This window comes from Pongo abelii, chromosome 4, assembly GCF_028885655.2.
Source record: "Pongo abelii isolate AG06213 chromosome 4, NHGRI_mPonAbe1-v2.0_pri, whole genome shotgun sequence".
In the NCBI taxonomy this organism is placed as follows: domain Eukaryota; kingdom Metazoa; phylum Chordata; class Mammalia; order Primates; family Hominidae; genus Pongo; species Pongo abelii.
Window position 1 is genome coordinate 119,291,486 of NC_071989.2, and position 18,039 is coordinate 119,309,524.

General features: G+C 39.5%; 1 protein-coding gene across 2 annotated transcripts in view; it reads left to right on the top strand.

The window, feature by feature from the left end:
* Positions 1-5,900: 5,900 nt before the first annotated feature.
* The window catches only part of CAMK4 (calcium/calmodulin dependent protein kinase IV), a 256,607-nt gene continuing 244,468 nt past the window's right edge, over positions 5,901-18,039 (top strand). The window contains exon 1 of one of the 2 annotated variants that reach the window (XM_009240947.3): positions 5,901-6,219. In XM_009240947.3, coding sequence (XP_009239222.1) covers positions 6,059-6,219 — 161 coding nt within the window. In that variant the 5' untranslated portion in view covers positions 5,901-6,058. The remainder of the gene's footprint in view (positions 6,220-18,039) is intronic. The other variant, XM_054555812.1, reaches the window with a different exon arrangement.

The window sequence follows — 18,039 nt, forward strand, 5'->3', positions numbered from 1 at the left end:
CTGTGCCTGGCTTATTTCACTTAATGTCCTCCAGTTTCATCTGTGTTGTTGCAAATGACAAGATTTCATTCTTTTTATGGCTGAATAATATTTCCTTGTGTATACATACTACATTTTCTTTATCCATTCATCCACTGATGGATACTCAGGTTGATTCCTTATCATGGCTGCTATAATATGAGAGTGCAGATGTCTCTTTGATATACTGATTTCCTTTCTTTTGGATATATACCTAGCAGTGGGATTGTGGGACCACATGTTAGTTCTATTTTTAATTTATTTATTGTTTTGAGGAACCTCCATTCTGTTCTTCACAGTGACTGTACTAATTTATGTTCCCACCAACAGTGTACGAGGGTTCCCTTTTCTCCACATTCTCACCAACATTCATTATTGCCTGTCTTTCTGATAAAAGTCATTTATCAGAAAGATTGAATCTCATTAGAAGCTTTGGGTCACTGAGCCTGTTTAATGGTAGATTTCACTCTAAGGTGATTTTCTGATAAAGGTCTTTCTGATAAAAGTCATTTATCAGAAAGACAGGGGTGAGATATTTCCTTGTTTTGATTTGCATTTCTCTGATGAATAGAAATTTCTTTATATAGTTGTTGGCTATTTGTATGTCTTCTTTTGAGAAATGTCTGTTGAGATCTTTTGCCCATTTTTCAATCTGATTTTTTTTCCTATAGAGTTGTTTGAGTTTCTTATATATTCTGGTTATTAAACCCTTGTCAGATGGATAGTTTGCAAATATTTTCTCCCATTCTGTGGGTTGTCTCTTCACTTTTTTTGATTGTTTCCTTTGCTGTGCAGAAACTTTAGCTCGATGTGATTCAATTTGTCCGTTTTGCTTTGGTTGCCTGTTCTTTTGAGACCTTACTCAAGAAATCTTTCCCAGACCTATGAACTGGAGTGTTTCCCCAATGTTCTCTTCTAGTAGTTTCATGGTTTCAGGTATTAGATTGAAGTATTTAATCCACTTTGACTTGATTTTTGTATCGTGAGAGAGAGGGTCTAGATTCAGTCTTCTGCAAATGGACATCCAGTTTTCCAAGCACCGTTTATTGAAGAGACTGTCCTTTCCCCAATGTATGTTCTTGGTGCCTTTCTCAAAAATGATTTGACTGTAAATGCATGAATTTATTTCTCGGTGCTTTCTTCTGTCCTACTGGCCTATATATCCGTTTTGATGCCAGTATCATGCTCTTTTGGTTACTATACCTTTGTATTATAATTTGAAACCAGGTAATATGATACCTCCAGCTTCCCCCTGCCCCGGCCTCCCCTCAGGATTGCTTTGTCTATTTGGCTTCTTTTGTGGTTTTACATAAATTTTAGCATTATTTTTCCTATTTCTGTGGAGAATGTCATTGGCATTTTGATAGACATTGCATTGAATGTGTAGATTGCTTTGGGTAGTGTGGGCATTTTAAAAATATTGTTTCTTCCAATCCATAAACATAAAATATCTTTTCATTTTTTTGTGTCCTCTTCCATTTCTTTCATCAATGTTTTATGGTTTTCATTGTAGACATCTTTCACTTCTTTGGTTAAGTTTATCCCTAGATATTTTATTTTATTTGTAGCTATTGTAAATGGGATTACTTTTTCATTTTCTATTTCAGAAATGCTACTGTTTTCATATGTTGATTTTGTATCCTGCAACTTTACTGGATTGATCAATTCTAATAGTTTTTTTTTTTTTTTGGTGGGGTCTTTAGGCTTTTCTAAATATAAGATCACATCATCTGCAAGTAAGGACAATTTGACTTCTTCTTTTCTAATTTGGATGAAGGGGCCTAATAACTTTTTATAAAATTTTTTAACCAATGTTTTGTTCTCTGTTCTATGCCTCACCATGAGAACTATCCGGTACTCTAACTTCTGAACATGTCTTGATTTTATAGTAGGGATTAGATTTCTTCTTATTGGCTTTTCCCATTGCAAATCTAGGTTTCTGATTTATTAACTCCTCTAAGTCTGTTACAGTCTGTTCATGTGTTCAAGATTCAGTTCGCATCACTTCTCTCTTTTTGTAGGATAATAACCCTTTTCCTTTTCTGGTCATTTCAGTTGAGTTTTGATAAGAAGTAATGGTACATTTTGTATGTTTAATTCCTGTTTCATCTATTTCAATATTTATTAATTTTTATCTATGTCTCAAATAAAAGTAAGCTGCATGGATTATACAAAATATCCTGTTTTTAAACTTCAATTAATAGCATTTTTACAAAAGTCAATTATGAAAAGCATAGATGTCAAATGACTAAACTTATGCTGAATATAAACTGAATTCTATAATCACCTCTGTACCATGAAATGGCTTTCTTGCACCATTGTTACCTAAAATAGCAGGAGAAAAAAGGCTTACCATCTCCTTTAATGTAACATGCTTGCTTTGGGCTTATGTTGCAAAGGAATTGCTAACAACAGACAAGCATTTACATGCAGTGCTGCTGCTGCTGGACTTGCCTCAAAGAAGTGAGAATAAAAATGGCCTAGCAACTATTTCATGCCCATTTGTCCACTGGTCAGTGCAAGCCAAGGGAAACTTACTGAGTCAAAGCTAGAATTTAGAGAGCTTTATTATCTTGCTTTGCTTGTGAACTTGATTTTTCAACACGATTAGTGAATCTATTCTCTGAAAAGTAACATCACGTGGGCATTTTCAGTGTTTCACCAAACAAGCTAGTATGTAAGTGAATTTGTATGAATTTGCATACTTGTTATTTGCTAGAGCATTTGTACATTGAGTTTGTGCTCATCATTATAAAATTATCATGAGGAAGAGTTTTTGTACAGTCAGTCATGTGTCACACAACATTTTGGTCAACAATGGGCTGCATGTGTAATGGTGGTCGCATAAGACTAATAGAGTTGAAAAATTTCTGTCACCTAGTGACATCATAGCCTAATCTTATAGTGTAATACATTACTCATGTGTTTTTGGTGATGCCACTATAAACAAACCTACTGTGCTGCCAGTCATATAAAAGTATAGTGTATACAATTATGTATAATACATTATACTTTATAATGGTAATAAATGACTATGTTACTAGTTTATACTATGTTACTGGTAAATACTAGTATAGTATTTACTATGCTATAAATTTTATTGTTATTTTAGAGTTTTCTCCTCTAGCTATAAAAAAAGTTAACTGTAAAACAGCTTCAGGCAGGTCCTTCAGGAGATATTCCAGAATAAGGCATTGTCATCATAGAAGATGACCGCTCCATGCATGTCATTGCCCCTGAAGCCCTTCCAGCTTTCAGTGGGACAAGATGTGGAGGCGGAAGACATGATATTGATGACCCTGTCTCTGTGTAGGCCTAGGCTAGTGTGTGTATGTTTTAGTTTTTAACAAAGTTCAAAAAGTTAAAAAAGTTGTTTTAAAAAGAAGAACGCTCATAGAATAAGGATACATAGAAAACATTTCTGTGCAGCTTTACAATATATTTTGTATAAAATATCTTGTATTTGTGTTTCAGCTAAGCATTACTATAAAAGTCAAAAAGTTTTAAAACATTAAAAAGTTTATAAAAGTTACAGTAAACTAAGGTTAATTTACCATTGAAGAAAGAAACTATTCTAAATCAATTTAGTGTAGCCTAAGCATACAGTACGTATAAAGTCTAAGTAGTGTAATGTCCTAGGCCTTCATATCCACTCACCACTCACTCACTCCCACAGAGCAACTTTTAGTCCTGCAAGCTGCATTCATGGTAAGTGCCCTACACAGGTGTACCATTTTTTACCTTTTATACCATATTTTTATTGTACCTTTCCTATGTTTAGATATGTTTAAATACACAAATACTTATCGTTGTGTTACAATTGTCTACTGCAGAGTTCCCAACCCCCAGGCCACGGGCTGGTCTGTGGCCTGTTAGGAACTGGGCCACACAGCAGGAGGTGAGCTGCAGGCAAGCAAGCAAAGCTTCATCTATATTTACAGGGGCTCTCCATCTCCCACATTACTGCCTGAACTCTGCCTCCTGTCAGATCAGTGGTAGCATTAGATTCCCATAACAGCATGAACCCTATCGTGAACTGCACATGCGAGGGATCTAGGTTGCGCACTCCTTATAAGAATCTACTGCCTGATGATCTATCACTGTCTCCCATCACCCCCAGATGGGACCGTCTAGTTGTAGGAAAACAAGCTCAGGACTTCCACTGATTCTATATTACGGTGAGTTGTATAATTATTTCACTATGTATTACAATGTAATAATAATAGAAATAAAGTGCACAATAAATGTAATGCACTTGAATCATCCCCAAACCATCTTCCCACCCCGTCTGTGGAAAAATTATCTTCCAAGAAACTGGTCCCTGGTGCCAAAAAGGTTGGGGACTGCTGGCCTATAGTATTCAGTATAGTAAAATGCTGTACAGGTTTGCAGCCTAGGAACAATTGACTATTCCATCCAGCATAGCTGTGTAGTAAGCTGTACTATCTAGGTGTGTACAAGTACACCCTATGATGTTCTTACAACTGCATTGCCTAAGGATGCATCTCTTCAACTTCTCACCGTGGTTAAGAGATGCATGACTGTATATATTTTCAATTTCCAATCAGGTAGGAATCACATTCCTGTAACTACTTGATTGGATATTTTGGGTTGTTTGTTCACCAATATAGCAAGCAGGCTTTTAAGAATAATAAATCCATAAATTAAAATATTGGACTATGTTAATGGTTGGTGCTATCAGGAATGGAGACTTACTAGGAAGAGTTTAGTGCATGTTGGAGGAAACTCAGGAAAAAAAAAAAGGCTAAAAGTAACACCTGTGAAGTAAGGTGAAAGGGCCTGGAGCTATTTAGCCAGAAATCAGTTGTGATATAATAACTGTCATATATATGTATCAGAACATGAGTAATTGTTGTTCATCTTTGCTGAAATCTGAAAAGAAAAAAGTTCAAGGGTAGTTTAAGTGATGTATGTTTAATACTGAGAAGAGCCATGACAGTTGATGGACAGGACATAAGAATGCTTATGATGGGATACATCTCTTGGGAAGAGAAAAAGAGCTTTACATGTAGCAATCTTCCCTGTCATGAATGAGGACAGGTCCTGCCTTAAGACAGAGGGTTTACTAGTTGGCTTCCACAAGGCCCTTCTAGAACTGTAATTCTGAGCCACTTCAGATGCTGAGATTGAACTCGACACAGCCAAGTATCTGCTCTTTTAGGAGCTCCAGCAGTGCCAGAGGAGGCAGTGCCACCAGCAGCGACGACAGCATCTATTCCAACTGAAGCCTTCACTCAAAGGTGAGTCAGGTCAGTGTGGACCTGGGCGCTTCCTCTTCCTCCAGCTCTCACTGGGTCCAGGCACAGGAGCCCTGAGGGATCGGCGACCACAGTACTCCCTCCCCGGCCACCAATATAAGCTTTGACAGAGGGATGGCTGGTTAGCTGGTGCTAGGTGGGAGGGACTCGCCACGGAGACGCGCTCAAGGAGGGATGAGTTGCGCCACCACCACCTAGGTCCCTCTCTCACTATCCGGCTGGGCCGCCCGGACCCAGGTGCTCCCAGGGTGCGCCTGGCGCCCGCCATCCCAGACCCAGCGTCCCGCTGCGCACGGTCTCCCTCCAGCTCCGGTCCCCACGGGAGGGCGCGTGGGATGATGCGCGGGTCCTTGTGCCTTCCCCAAGCTCCAGCATCCGGAGCCGCCCTAGCCGGCACCGCGGCAGCCACAGTCTGGGAGATAGAAAGGAAAGAGGGAGGGCGGCGGGAAAGGCTCGGCGCGGGAGGAGGGCGGGTGAGGAGCGAAGGAGCGAGGGGGAGGGAGCCTCTCTCCTCAGCGGTGCAGCTCATCTCCCTCCAGCGGGCGGCGACTCCGGGTTCCCCCTCGCGCCCTCTCGCAGAGGCTCGCCCCCTTCCCCGCCCACCGTCCCTGAGAGCGCGGGCGGCGGCGGTGGGCGTGTGCGCGCGTGAAGGACGCCGCCTCTCTCTCGCTCCTGCGTTCGCAGGCGGCGGCGGGCGGCCGGCTTCTCGCTCGGGCAGCGGCGGCGGCGGCTGTGGCGGCTTCCGGAGTCCCGCTGCGAAGATGCTCAAAGTCACGGTGCCCTCCTGCTCCGCCTCGTCCTGCTCTTCGGTCACTGCCAGTGCGGCCCCGGGGACCGCGAGCCTCGTCCCGGATTACTGGATCGACGGCTCCAACAGGGATGCGCTGAGCGATTTCTTCGAGGTGGAGTCGGAGCTGGGACGGTAAGACGCGGGCTCCGGCTGGGGAAGCCCGTGGCGTGCACTGGGAGTTGTCCCTCTCGCAGCGACGGCTTGGAGGGTGCGGGAGCCTGCCTCCGTGCCCGATTTCTCCCTGCCTAGTTAGTGTCTGTGAGAGAGCTAACCTTCATTCAGGTGCGGCTCGAGTCCTTCCCACCCCACCAGAGCGCCTAGGCCGGTGCAGCTGTAGGATCAGCCCGACTCCCTCCCACCTTCCCTCCTTCTCGTAGGCTGCCACTTCCCTTGGGTGACAGCACCCACCGCACGTGGGCCCTGCTTTCCCAATTGATGTCTTTGCTCACGATTATAGCTTGCCAGAGGGTCCTGTTTGTCTAATTATTTTTTGGAGTGGGGGCCGGAGCGTGCCCTTCCAAATCAAGACAGAATTATTAAGTTAGATTCTTCCTCCTTCCCCTCGTCAAGCTCTCCAAAGCAAGTGACACGAGAAATTAAACTTAAATACTAGCTTCTCTGCAGAGTCTGCTCAGGAGTGAAGGGAGAAATGAATCATTTAAGAGAGTTGAAGGCAGAATAATGAACTAGTGTGGCTTTAAAGAGAAAGCAGCATATGGGATCCAGGCAGTGGTAATTAGTGAGAATGCTGCTGCTTCCCTTCTTTCATGGGCTGGAGTGATTTATTTAAATTATATATGCAACAGACCATCTCCCTAGGATTGCAGATATGTCCCCTGTCCCTCTTCTGAAGATCCAAACACGTAGCAGTTTGGCCTTTTGCATGATTCCATATGCTTTCGTATTTGTATCCATTGAAAATTATAGTTTTCTTTCCCTTCCTTTTTTTTTTTTTTTTTTTGTCTTTTCTCTCTGTTATCCATAGGTAAGGAGATTTGTTTTCAACACTTATTTTAGATCCAGGCTCTTTAGTATAGGGAATCTGAAGATGTAATTTCAACGGTTGACAAGTTGCAGCTTCTGTACTTACTACTCCTTTGCAATTTCATTTTTCATTCTCTTTTTGTTGGAAATAGTTTTGCTAACAGCCTTTTTAATTTTTCAAGTCATTGGAGGATCCAGAGCAGGATTCTGGATGTTGGTATTTAGTGGGAAGATGTAATGGTCACTGCCCACTCTCCCCCCAATTTGCTACTACTATTGAAGGCTCATTGAATATAGATGTGTAAAATAGGCAAACTTCTGAATGAAAATTCAGTAATTTCTCACTGTTAAAAATGTTTTGAAGTATTTGAGCACTGAATAATGTATACATAAACATCCATTTTTAATCAAGTTTTTCAGTATTCATCTGAAGATCTATTATATATGTAGGTTGAAATGAAAGGACAATGATGTCGATTTTTATAAGGTCCAAAACCTGCCTGTTATTAATTGTATGATACGTGACAGTGGAACCATGTAAACCTCTGAGTAAAGAGATGATCTACTTAAAATTGTTTACTGGGTGTTTTATAAACTACTGTGTAGTAGAGGAAGTGCTTGATGCTGCTGCAGGGGCTGTCCCAGCAACACATCTGTTTTCGGAGTAATATTAACCCTAGATGCCTCAAATAGGCTGACTTATCCACACACGTTGTCTTTATGAATAAGCTTCACCATCACGAAACTCAAGAAATTCACTTTAATTTGAAAAATGGGAAAAAAATAAACTGCCAATTGTATACCCCTATGAGATGGTAGCCTGCCTAGGAAAAAACTAAGAAATTTGAAGTTTGGGTTTTTTATTTTTCAGTTCAGAATTACATGTTGCAGTAAATTTTGGAGAACAAATATTAATCAGTTATACAGAAGCTTCTCAACTTATGTTGGTGTTATGTCCCAATAAGCCCACTGTAGTTGAAAATATCAGAAGTTGAAAATACATTTATTACACCTATGCTAACAAACATGGTAGCTTAGCCTAGCCTACCTGAAACATGCTCAGAACACTTAATATTAGCCTACATTTGGGCAAAATCATCTAACATAAAGCCTATTTTATAATAACTGTTAAATACCGTGCACAGATGGGATTTTGTAGACATGGTGAGATATGAAACACAAAACACAATATTCAAAAAACACTGGCAAACACAGAACACTCTAGAGTTCCGGTTGTTTACCCTCCTGTGGTTAACTGGGAGCTGTGGCTAATGGCCGCTGCCCAGCATCAGAGAGAGTATCCTACCACGTATAGCTCAGGAAAAGATCAAAATTTGAAGTACGGTTTCTACTGAATGCTATCACTTTCCCACCATCATAAAAGTCGAAAAATCGTAAGTTAAGCCCATCCTGTCGGAGACCCTCTATTTATACATTGCTAAGATTCTCGCTCTATTATCTAGTCTTTTGATTACTGTAAAAGATCACAGAGTTAAACTACATTGAGGAACAATAAAAGCTAAAATGTCTTACTTAGGTTCTGTTCGTCAGCAGTAAAGCGTATTGTTAGGTAAGTTCTCTGTACATGGCAGCATTCGTGGGGTGCATGCTTACTCTGGCTGAGACTTTGAGAAGTATCATTTTCATTATCAGAAATTTTTAAGTAAATAAACTTAGAACATAAACCAACTACTATTCTAGATATAATTATTAAGAATCGATAGAGCTAGAGAATGCAGCAGAATGATCATCGTAGATATTGGCTGAGTAACTAAAGTCTTCTTCCTTCCTACACTAGAGATCAAGTTGAACTCAGGTCATTAGTTTCACGCCTTTACTCTCAGCCTTGGGCCAAATCCGCCTGCTAGTGTGACTCTAATTCATTAGTAATGCAGTTGTCATTAATATACTAAGAGAACAGTGCTTCTGGTGTTATGTGTTGCTGTTGTGGTTAGCTCTAGAAAGTAGACAGTCTCCACCAGAATTAGTGATTTGTTGGCTCCTCCATTACAATTGTCTGTTGTAAAGTAGTGACTCCTGATTGCAAGAAGATTGGACAGTGACCATTGGGGCGATACACCCTGAAGATGTGTTTGGGAACTCAAGGGGAGCTAAACTCCCAAGGCTATATCCACCTGAAGCCCCTGGATAGTGCTGGCAGCACTGATCCACATGGAGCCATTGAGACCAAGACAGATGTGATCACTTTCTTTTGGCGGGGAGGGTATAGGGTAGAGGGGTTAATTAAAAGTATCAGGCAAAGTAGTTTTCCTAAAATCACATTTGAAGACACTGTTTTGTTCATAGAGTTTGTCAAAAAGTTTACAAAAATCATGACACACACACACATTCAACTCTACTTAAAAATACGAGTTGGCCATGATCCTATTCAGGGCTCCAGATCCTCAAGAGCAGTTGGTCTTTTGCCCAGTGATTTGAGAAACTGGCATTTTAAAGGCTTTTCTGAGGGAGAAGGGAGCTGCCTCTGGTCCAGATCCCGCCCAGTGGTTTGGCACATGGAATGACAGGAAGTGGCCCAGCCTGCTTGGTGGTGCAGATTTTGTCTGTGCATGCAAACCCATGTCCTGTTTTCAGTTGTCTCACCTTTAGTTTCTCCCTGTTGTTCCATGTTGAAAGAAAAGATGATAAGAAAACCAGATGTATTCCCAGACATACAAATCCAAGGAAACCAAACCAAATGAAAGATAATTAGAACAAGAGAAGAATGTGTTAAACTATTTTGGAACCTTTTTTTTTTTTTTAAATTTAGTTCCCATTCCACTTACTGTAGTTTCTTTAGGCTAGGCACTTTGCATACTCCTCCCCACTGCAATGTAATTTTAAATAATACATTTATGTGTCACATTTATGTATACACAATTATGTGTATACATTTATAATTTTAAATACGTTTATTTGTCAACTCAATTAAACTAATTATATCGGATCCCTTGCTATATGTATTATTGTTTAGGAACCAAATAGATTTCGATAGTAAGGGGTGTGTGTGTGTGTGTGTGTGTGTGTGTGTGTGTATAAAACAGAAACAATTTCGTAAAACAATGTTTATTCTTATTACCAGCAATGCACTTTAATATTTTCTATTATATGCTATTTGATTTCATCTATTTCATTAAAAAAAATTGGCTGAACCCATGTGATTTCACATCCCACTAATGGGTTGTGATTCAGTTTGAAAAGTGCTGTTTTAGGCCATAAATCTGTGTGTTTCAGATTAAGCTATGAGGCAGAGTCTTTTAAAGAAATTCCCTGCAGACCAATTGGCAACATTGGGTGGTATCCTTTTGGCACAGCCCTGTAGAGAAAAAGGTTCCTATCTTTGCCTCCAGGTCATTACTGATTTTTCCCCTTCTAAACATTTTGGAAAAACTCTGGTGTCTCCCCAAGATCTGCTGGGCACACAGTAATCTGAACTGGCTAAGAGTGCCAGGGGCTGTGTTGGGAAGGAACTCAGAGGCTGAGAAGTGGTATATTCTACATGGTAACGCATGTTCTGGCTCCAGGTCACAGTGAGCAAATGCTTTCTATAAGGAAACACGAAAGTGTGCATTTTCTAAGAGAAGGGCTTCAGCCAATGCTCTTGGCTTGTCTTAGTGCTCTTGGCTCTGGTTGATATAACAAGATGTCTTAGACTGGGTGGCTTAAACAACAAATATGCATTTCTCACAGCTCTGAAGGCTAGGAAGTCCAAGATCAGGGTCCCAGACAATGCATTTCCTCAGTTAGGACTCTCTGTTTTGCAGATGGCTGCCTTCTCGCTGTGTCGTCACAAGGCAGAGAGGAAGAGAGAAAGAGAGGGGAAGAGAGAAAGAAACCAAGCTCTCTGGTGCCTCTTACAAGTGTACTGATCGCATGATAAGGGGTTTAGCTGCATAACCTCATACTAAACATAATTACCTTCCAAAAGCCCCACCTATAAATACCATCATATTGGAGTTGGAATAAGGCTTCAACATGTGAATTTTGAGGGGACACAATTCAGTCCACAGCATGGCTGCTGAAGAAACAGATTCTCCTTTTTTTTGGTCAACCCATTTTCTAAACCATTCTCGTGGCCAGAGCTTCTTAGGTCCTTGATTTTTTCTGACACCATGCTTTAGGGCCCCACGGCCTATCTGGGTAGGTATACTGCTGGCTTCTGATCTCCTGCTACACACACTGCACTTAGAAGCTCCAGTTCTTGGGAAGTGGTAGGTTTTTTATCTGACTAGAAATTAAAAATATACTTGTGCCAACCCTGCCTTGTTCTCTGTGCATCTGATTCTTTTCTCAGGCAGTTGACTCAGGAGCAAGGTGGGATTGCAAGTGGGAGAATAAAGACCGGGGCTTCATAGGATCTTCCCAGGAACACTGACTGTAAGCTTCTGGAAGGCAGAGTCTGTGGGTTTGGCTGGTTCACTAATATGTGCTCGTGTCTAGCACAGCACGTAGTACTTAGCAGATGCTCAACAAATGATTTTAAAGAGGGTGAATCAATGATAATGAAATGGGCCAGGTGCAGCATGTGTACCCACTTCCTCTTCTTTGAGATCTTGGTCCTGATGTGGTAGTGATATTGATTCTAGGTGACCCTAGGATAAGGAGAATACTGTAACCCATTTCTCTTCTCCCTAAAACTTACCTGACAATAACCCTAATCTCAATCAGCATTGGTTTTCTTTCTTCAGTGTGAGTATTGATAGCTGCCACCCCTGTAGCTTGCTGTTGTTAAAAGTAATGTCACTTTTCTGTTGGCAGAGTGTTTTGTGGCTCTGAAATGAAAGGGATTCAGTTTCACCTTCACTGTCACTTTACCACAGGTGTATCAGAATTAGGAGTTAAATCAAGTTGGACTAAAAGGCATGAAATGCCTCCAAGCTATACCATCCACTAAAGTTAATGCATAGTAAATGCTAAATTTGGAAATATACTCATTGTAAAAAGCCTTAAAATCAAGTGAAGACTATGATAACATCATTGCTTTAAGAACACACTACTTTTCCATGTTTAAATACTGTCACAAGGTTAAAAATAACTCCAGATTTTGGAAAAAAAAAAAAAAAAAGACACAGGTGCCATCTGGTTCTAAACTGTTCTGGAGAACTTGAAAGAGAGAGAGAAAAAGAACGCTAACCACAAAATAGCTTCAAAGAACTTTCTTGTAAACACTTTACCCTCAGACATATGTGTGGGTTATGTGTTTGCAGTAATACATTTAAGAACAAAGTAGTGTTAGCCAAGTGAAGTGTTTCAACTAGTTATTTTTTGTTAATAATTTTTTTCTTTTTTTCCTCTTTTTTTTAAAGTAAAGGGTTTTTTTAAAACTCTCTTTTGGGAAAGCTACGTATCTAATAAACAGAATATTGATTTTGTAAAATTTCAAGGTCAAATTCATACTGCAAAATATGGTGTTTGAGTCAAGGAACCATGTAACTGAGGACAAAGAGGAACTTTTCATGAAGTTGATAGCAGCTAGAGTCAAGGTTTTACTCAAATTATATTGATCTTTACCTCAGTTTTTTTGATCTATTTGTAGTACAGGATTATCTGAAGATTTCATGACTCCAATGGTTTAATTAGGAAGTTAGGTCTAAATATTGATGGCATAGTATTAGCACATAAAGGATGTGGACCCTTCAATACAGTTTGTCAGAGATTTTCCTCAGTCATTATCTTGTCAGTGGTAAAGATCAAATAAAGAAAAGAACAGTGTCTGGAGAGACAGTGATTCATAGTGATGGGTAAAGGGTAATGCAAGTAGACCTTCCTCTTTTCTCTCATATTAGGGTTTCTCAATCTAGGCACTATAGACTTCTGGCCCAGGAAATTCCTTGTTGTGGGGGCTGTCCTGTGCACTGTAGGATGTTTAACAGTGTCCCTGGCCTCTACCTACTAGCTGCCAGTAGTGACACCTTTATAAGTTGTTAAACCAAAACTGTCTCTAAACATTGTCAAATGTGTCCCCTCTCTCCTCTTGAGAATCATGTCTTGAAGCTAGTGTTTTACACATTTTCTTTCAGTTATGTAGACAGTGAACAACAACAAGGAGATTGATAGATTATGTTAATTTGGCTTTACTGAGTGTCTGCTACAACCAAATGTTTCTCCCATTTCTATATATTACCATAAGATTTCTGTTTTATGTGTATTCCACTTGTGCTATTTGCTTAATATTTTTATTTAAATTACCTTATTTTGTTAACCTAAATTTATTTATCAAGAATACAGTTTTCACTAAATTGAAAACCGTAAATAAAAGCAAATTGTATATGCCATAAATAGAAACAAATTGTAAAAATAAATTGTAATGAAAACATAGCATTTTTAGTAAATTATAGCTAGACTTGTCCACATGCAGAAGGCTGTAACTCTGAGGATTGATTTCTTCGTTTAAGAGTTGATCAAAGATTAGCAGAGTTAAAACCAGAGTAGCACAAATTGAAGTTTTCTTCTTGATGTAATCATATTGATTGAAAAGTAATTGAAAAGAAAAGGATGTTCTCTCTGTCTTTTATACCTTGTTATTTAATTCCATGCATTTGTGCTACTTAAAGTCCTCTTGTTTATAGGTCTAAGCTTTTCAATAATTCTGACCTAGACGATGTATGCTGGCAGTGTGCATGTGGTGGGGTAAGGGCCTAGAGTATGAATGAGCATGATAAATCAATATTTGGCCTCCAAGTGTGTAGGGTACTACTAATAAGGCACCAACAATATATTTAATAAAAGATAAATTAATGAATAAGTAAAATGAATAAAACTTATTAGAAATCTAAGAACAATAACCGTCTTCATGACAGAGTTGTGACAGAGAGGATTGGGGTGTCTTTATGGGGGAGGCGTAGACTTTAAAATTTGGCAGGATTTTAATAGGGAGAGCACTGGCAAACAGCATGTCAGACAGATGGTACATTCTAAGAAGAGGCAAAAAAAGGACAGGAAAATTCAGAATATACATTTTTGTTTTGCAAAATTTATAAAGCATGAACATTGCAATGGCAGATAGGGTTAGCAGGGTAAGTTGATGTCAGACCAAAGACAACCTGTTTAAAGAAAACAAAAAGAGTAGGCTTGTGTCACCTGAAAACCACTTTGTAGATAAAGTAACCATTGTGAGAGAAAAATGTCAGCTATAGAAGCAGCTGGGTCTTGGGCTGAGGTTGTGGGACTCAGAATTTGCCACTACCTATGATGTAGATCAAAGATGGGGCTAGATAAGAGAAAACTGATGAGGTTGATTTTTTTTTTTTAAGGAAAAAACAATCCCAAAGCCTATGACTAGGTAAGAAAGGAGAAATGTTGGACTTAGATTGGTTGCCTAGACCAGGTAAAGAGTGAGTAAAAAGAGACAGCAAGTATTTTAGACTTGAAGGCCCTTTAGTCTCTGTTGCGGCTCTACCCTCTGCCGTGGTTGAGAGAAAGCAGGCATAGACAACACACAGACAATAGCACGTTACTGTGTTCCAGTGACATGTCATTTATGACAGTAAAATTTGACTTTCTTATAATTTTCACATCACAAAATAGTATTCTTCTTTTGATTTTTAAAAATGCAAAAATTGTTTTTAGATTGCAGACTGTAGAAAATCAAACGGCTGCTAGGTCTGGACTGTGGTTTGCTAACCTAGACCAGTCAAACTAAACTTCTGCTCCTCCCCAGTTGCATGAGAATTTCAGGTTAAAATGATATCAAATCTTAATTTATTCAAGGAACTACCTTTAGTCTCTCTTTCACTTTGAAAATGTCAGCTTTATATTAGTTTTCCACGTGGGCACAAGCTTTAAATGAATACTCATCTTTTATCAAAATCTACTGAAACTGCTACAGTTACAGTTCTTACCTTTGTAACATGTTGGCTAGTTCCATGTCTCTTTTTCTTCCTCCTATTTCTTTTTGTCTGATATTGGTTATATGACTGATGTTTACCTCACATAATGTTTGTGAAAATGAAGAGCCTTTATTCGAAGGGCGTGAAAGTTAAATTTCCATACCATGAACAGTGTTCATATCAAAAGACTATTTATTGTCGGGTAATTTGTTTTGTACATAATAACTAAATAGGTTTCAAATTGATAATTCCTCTGTTATATTTAGAGTGACAATAATATGCTAAATAAATTACTGATGAAAGATTTTCCTCTAACTAGTAAAGTTGAATTAATTTTTCCATTTACTAGTATTAGCTGTGTGTTGAATAATCCTTCTATATGCTATGCAGATGTCTCAGGTGGATAATTAAGGTCATTTAAATGAGGAACCTGTTTAAGCAATCTTTTGAAAACTTAAAATTATTCCTTTTTTATATATTGAATAGAGTTAAATTAAATCAGCCACTCATATTTCGACTATAGCAGAGGTCTATAAGGTGGGATGCCCATAGCCAGGGTATGTGTAATACAATGAAGTGCTAGAAGAAAGTATTAGAGAATCTATTTTGGTTTCCTTTTTAAATTTTTGTCTTTAATTTTTATTTTTGGATGTTTTAAAAAGCACATTAATGTTGGTTAAATAACACATATATACCATTAATAGGTACGTTAGTGTACACAGTTTGGAAGCATGTGCTCAAAAAATGTTTTATTGGATGGTGACTGGATCAAAGAATGGTAGTCGTAAGTGGATACTGAATAAACTTCTTTATATTTAAATAACATTCTACTTTATGAAAAGTGAGTTTAAAGCAAACATATAGATAAAAATGCAAACAAAAAATCATATTGCAAGGTGTGTCTTTGTGCAGCAAGGGGAAGTGGGTACATACGTGCAACTGTTATGAATCTCAAGACTACTTGATGAACGGTTTTGATAAGAACTTACTGCCATTGTAACCAAAACAGTCACATAGAAGAAAACAGAACGAGAGTAAAGGAATACAGATTGCACACCAAGCAGAGGGTGAACTTAACTTTGGCTTCGACAACAAAGTTTGAGTGGTCATGGAATTGAGAGGGAAAAAGAGTAGAGAAATAGGGTTTGTTTGCAAGAATCTCAATTTTAATATAACTAATGCACTTCATGGCAAATTTTGCCAACTGCTGGCTTAGGCAGCTAAAGGCACTGACCTAAAGTGTTTTGTGGGTAGTACTTGAAGAGTTGTGGGCATTAGTGCCAGGATACTGAGCTTAACCCTGTTAGCAAATGTGTTGTTACCAATTACTTGTTAAGTCATGTTTCAGGGTGGTATGGCTCAAAAATTCACCAGGTACCAAAAGATTTCATAGAAAAAAATAAAGAAGGCTAGATTTGAAACCACCATCTGATTGGAATAGTCTCTGAAAAAAAGATAATGGATAGGACATGTTCTTACCTATTTTCTTTACAAGTTTGTCGTAGCATGCTTTGTTAAAAGTGCACTTTCTTTGATATATTTCATGCCTGTAGACAGAACTTGACTAATATTATAAACCAGAACATAGAAGTGGAGAAGATAACAGATCTATAATTGTGCTCACACATGTCTTGTTACCTACAATGAAGTATTTGAATGATGTCTCCCTATTTTAGGTCTTTATGGACTGTTTAATAGAGACCTTCACTTGCATTTTACTTTTCATTGCTCAGAATGTTGCACTGTTAGCTTGGTCTGCCTTACTTGTACTGATTTGAAGGGACAATTCATGACTACTTTAATTTAGTAAGCAGCTGCCTTCCACTTAGGACTCTAACAGACACACAAAGTTGTTCTTTAGTTGTGAAAACTGCTCTAAGATTAGTGTTTACCTGGATTTTAATATCTGCTACTTATTCATTCAAATAAGTCATTTTTATTCAAAGTTCTCCATCAGGGCAACCACTGAGAAAATCAGACTATGCTATTAAATGTGACCAAATTCAAAATATATAATTCAATAAATCAGCCTGGCCTAGAGTGTTCAGTTCTAATAGGCCTCTAAAGGGTTCTTCTGTGAGTGGAAACATTTTAGTGACTCCTGAGGGACCCTGGGCTCTTTTTCCTCCTCAATGTGAACATGTACGCTAATAACAATGTTCAATGAGGTAAACTCATGAGCTCTCCTGAGTGCAACCTGTAACTAGAGGCAAACTAAGAACCTAATAAACAGAGCTTATCATATGTATGTGTGACACACCAATGAAGTGGGAACCTGAGAAAATTTTCAGGATGATCTCCAGAAAACCAGTGCAGTTCTTTAAAATATTGACCTACCGAGGAAATGGAATGTGGGGACTGAGCTAAGGGCTGTTGGGATTGGGGGAAGTGGTTGGCCTAAGGATCTGGCCTGGGCCAGGCAAAGGCAGCAGAGCATTGGTCCGAGCCTGAGCCAAGTAGTGGAGGGGAGTGATCCTCTGGGAGCCACCTGTGAGGGGAGAGGTGGGCGAGGCAGCTACTCAGGGTGGCTCTGAGGCGGGGAGCACCAAGCAGGCCATTCTGGACAGCTGGATTGGTGAAGATGAAGGTCTGCTGAGCAAGGCAGGGGCTAAGACAGGAACAGGCAGGACACAATTGTTACTTGACGGCCCTGCCTCTTCGGGCATAAAGCCCCGCACCTCACTCAGCTTCATTTGTAAAGTGAAGATTGTGGTAGTGTGTTCTCCACATCATTTCTGTGACAATCAAATGAGATCACAAATGTGTAACACTGAGCTCCATACCCAGCACATAAACTTAGTATTATTCCCCACACAGGCCACAAGGTGGGAGGTAGGAGATAATGACTCCCACTTGTGTATTGATAGGATAAATACCTTACTTAGTGCAGTTTATACAGCCTTGTTAGCAATCTGAGCGCAACTTCCAGGCCAGCCTCCTTCCCCACCACTTCTCTTCCGTAATTACCATCATGGGATATTTACTAGGAGCTTGGTGTAATTATACTGTCTTTAAGTACGTTGCTAGTTAGTTCGAGAATACTACCAGTTGTTTATCACCAGCACCAATTCACAAGGATGAGCCTGAGGCTCAGAATGGTGAAGCGCCTTGTCTAAGCTCACACAGCCAGGTGGAGAGG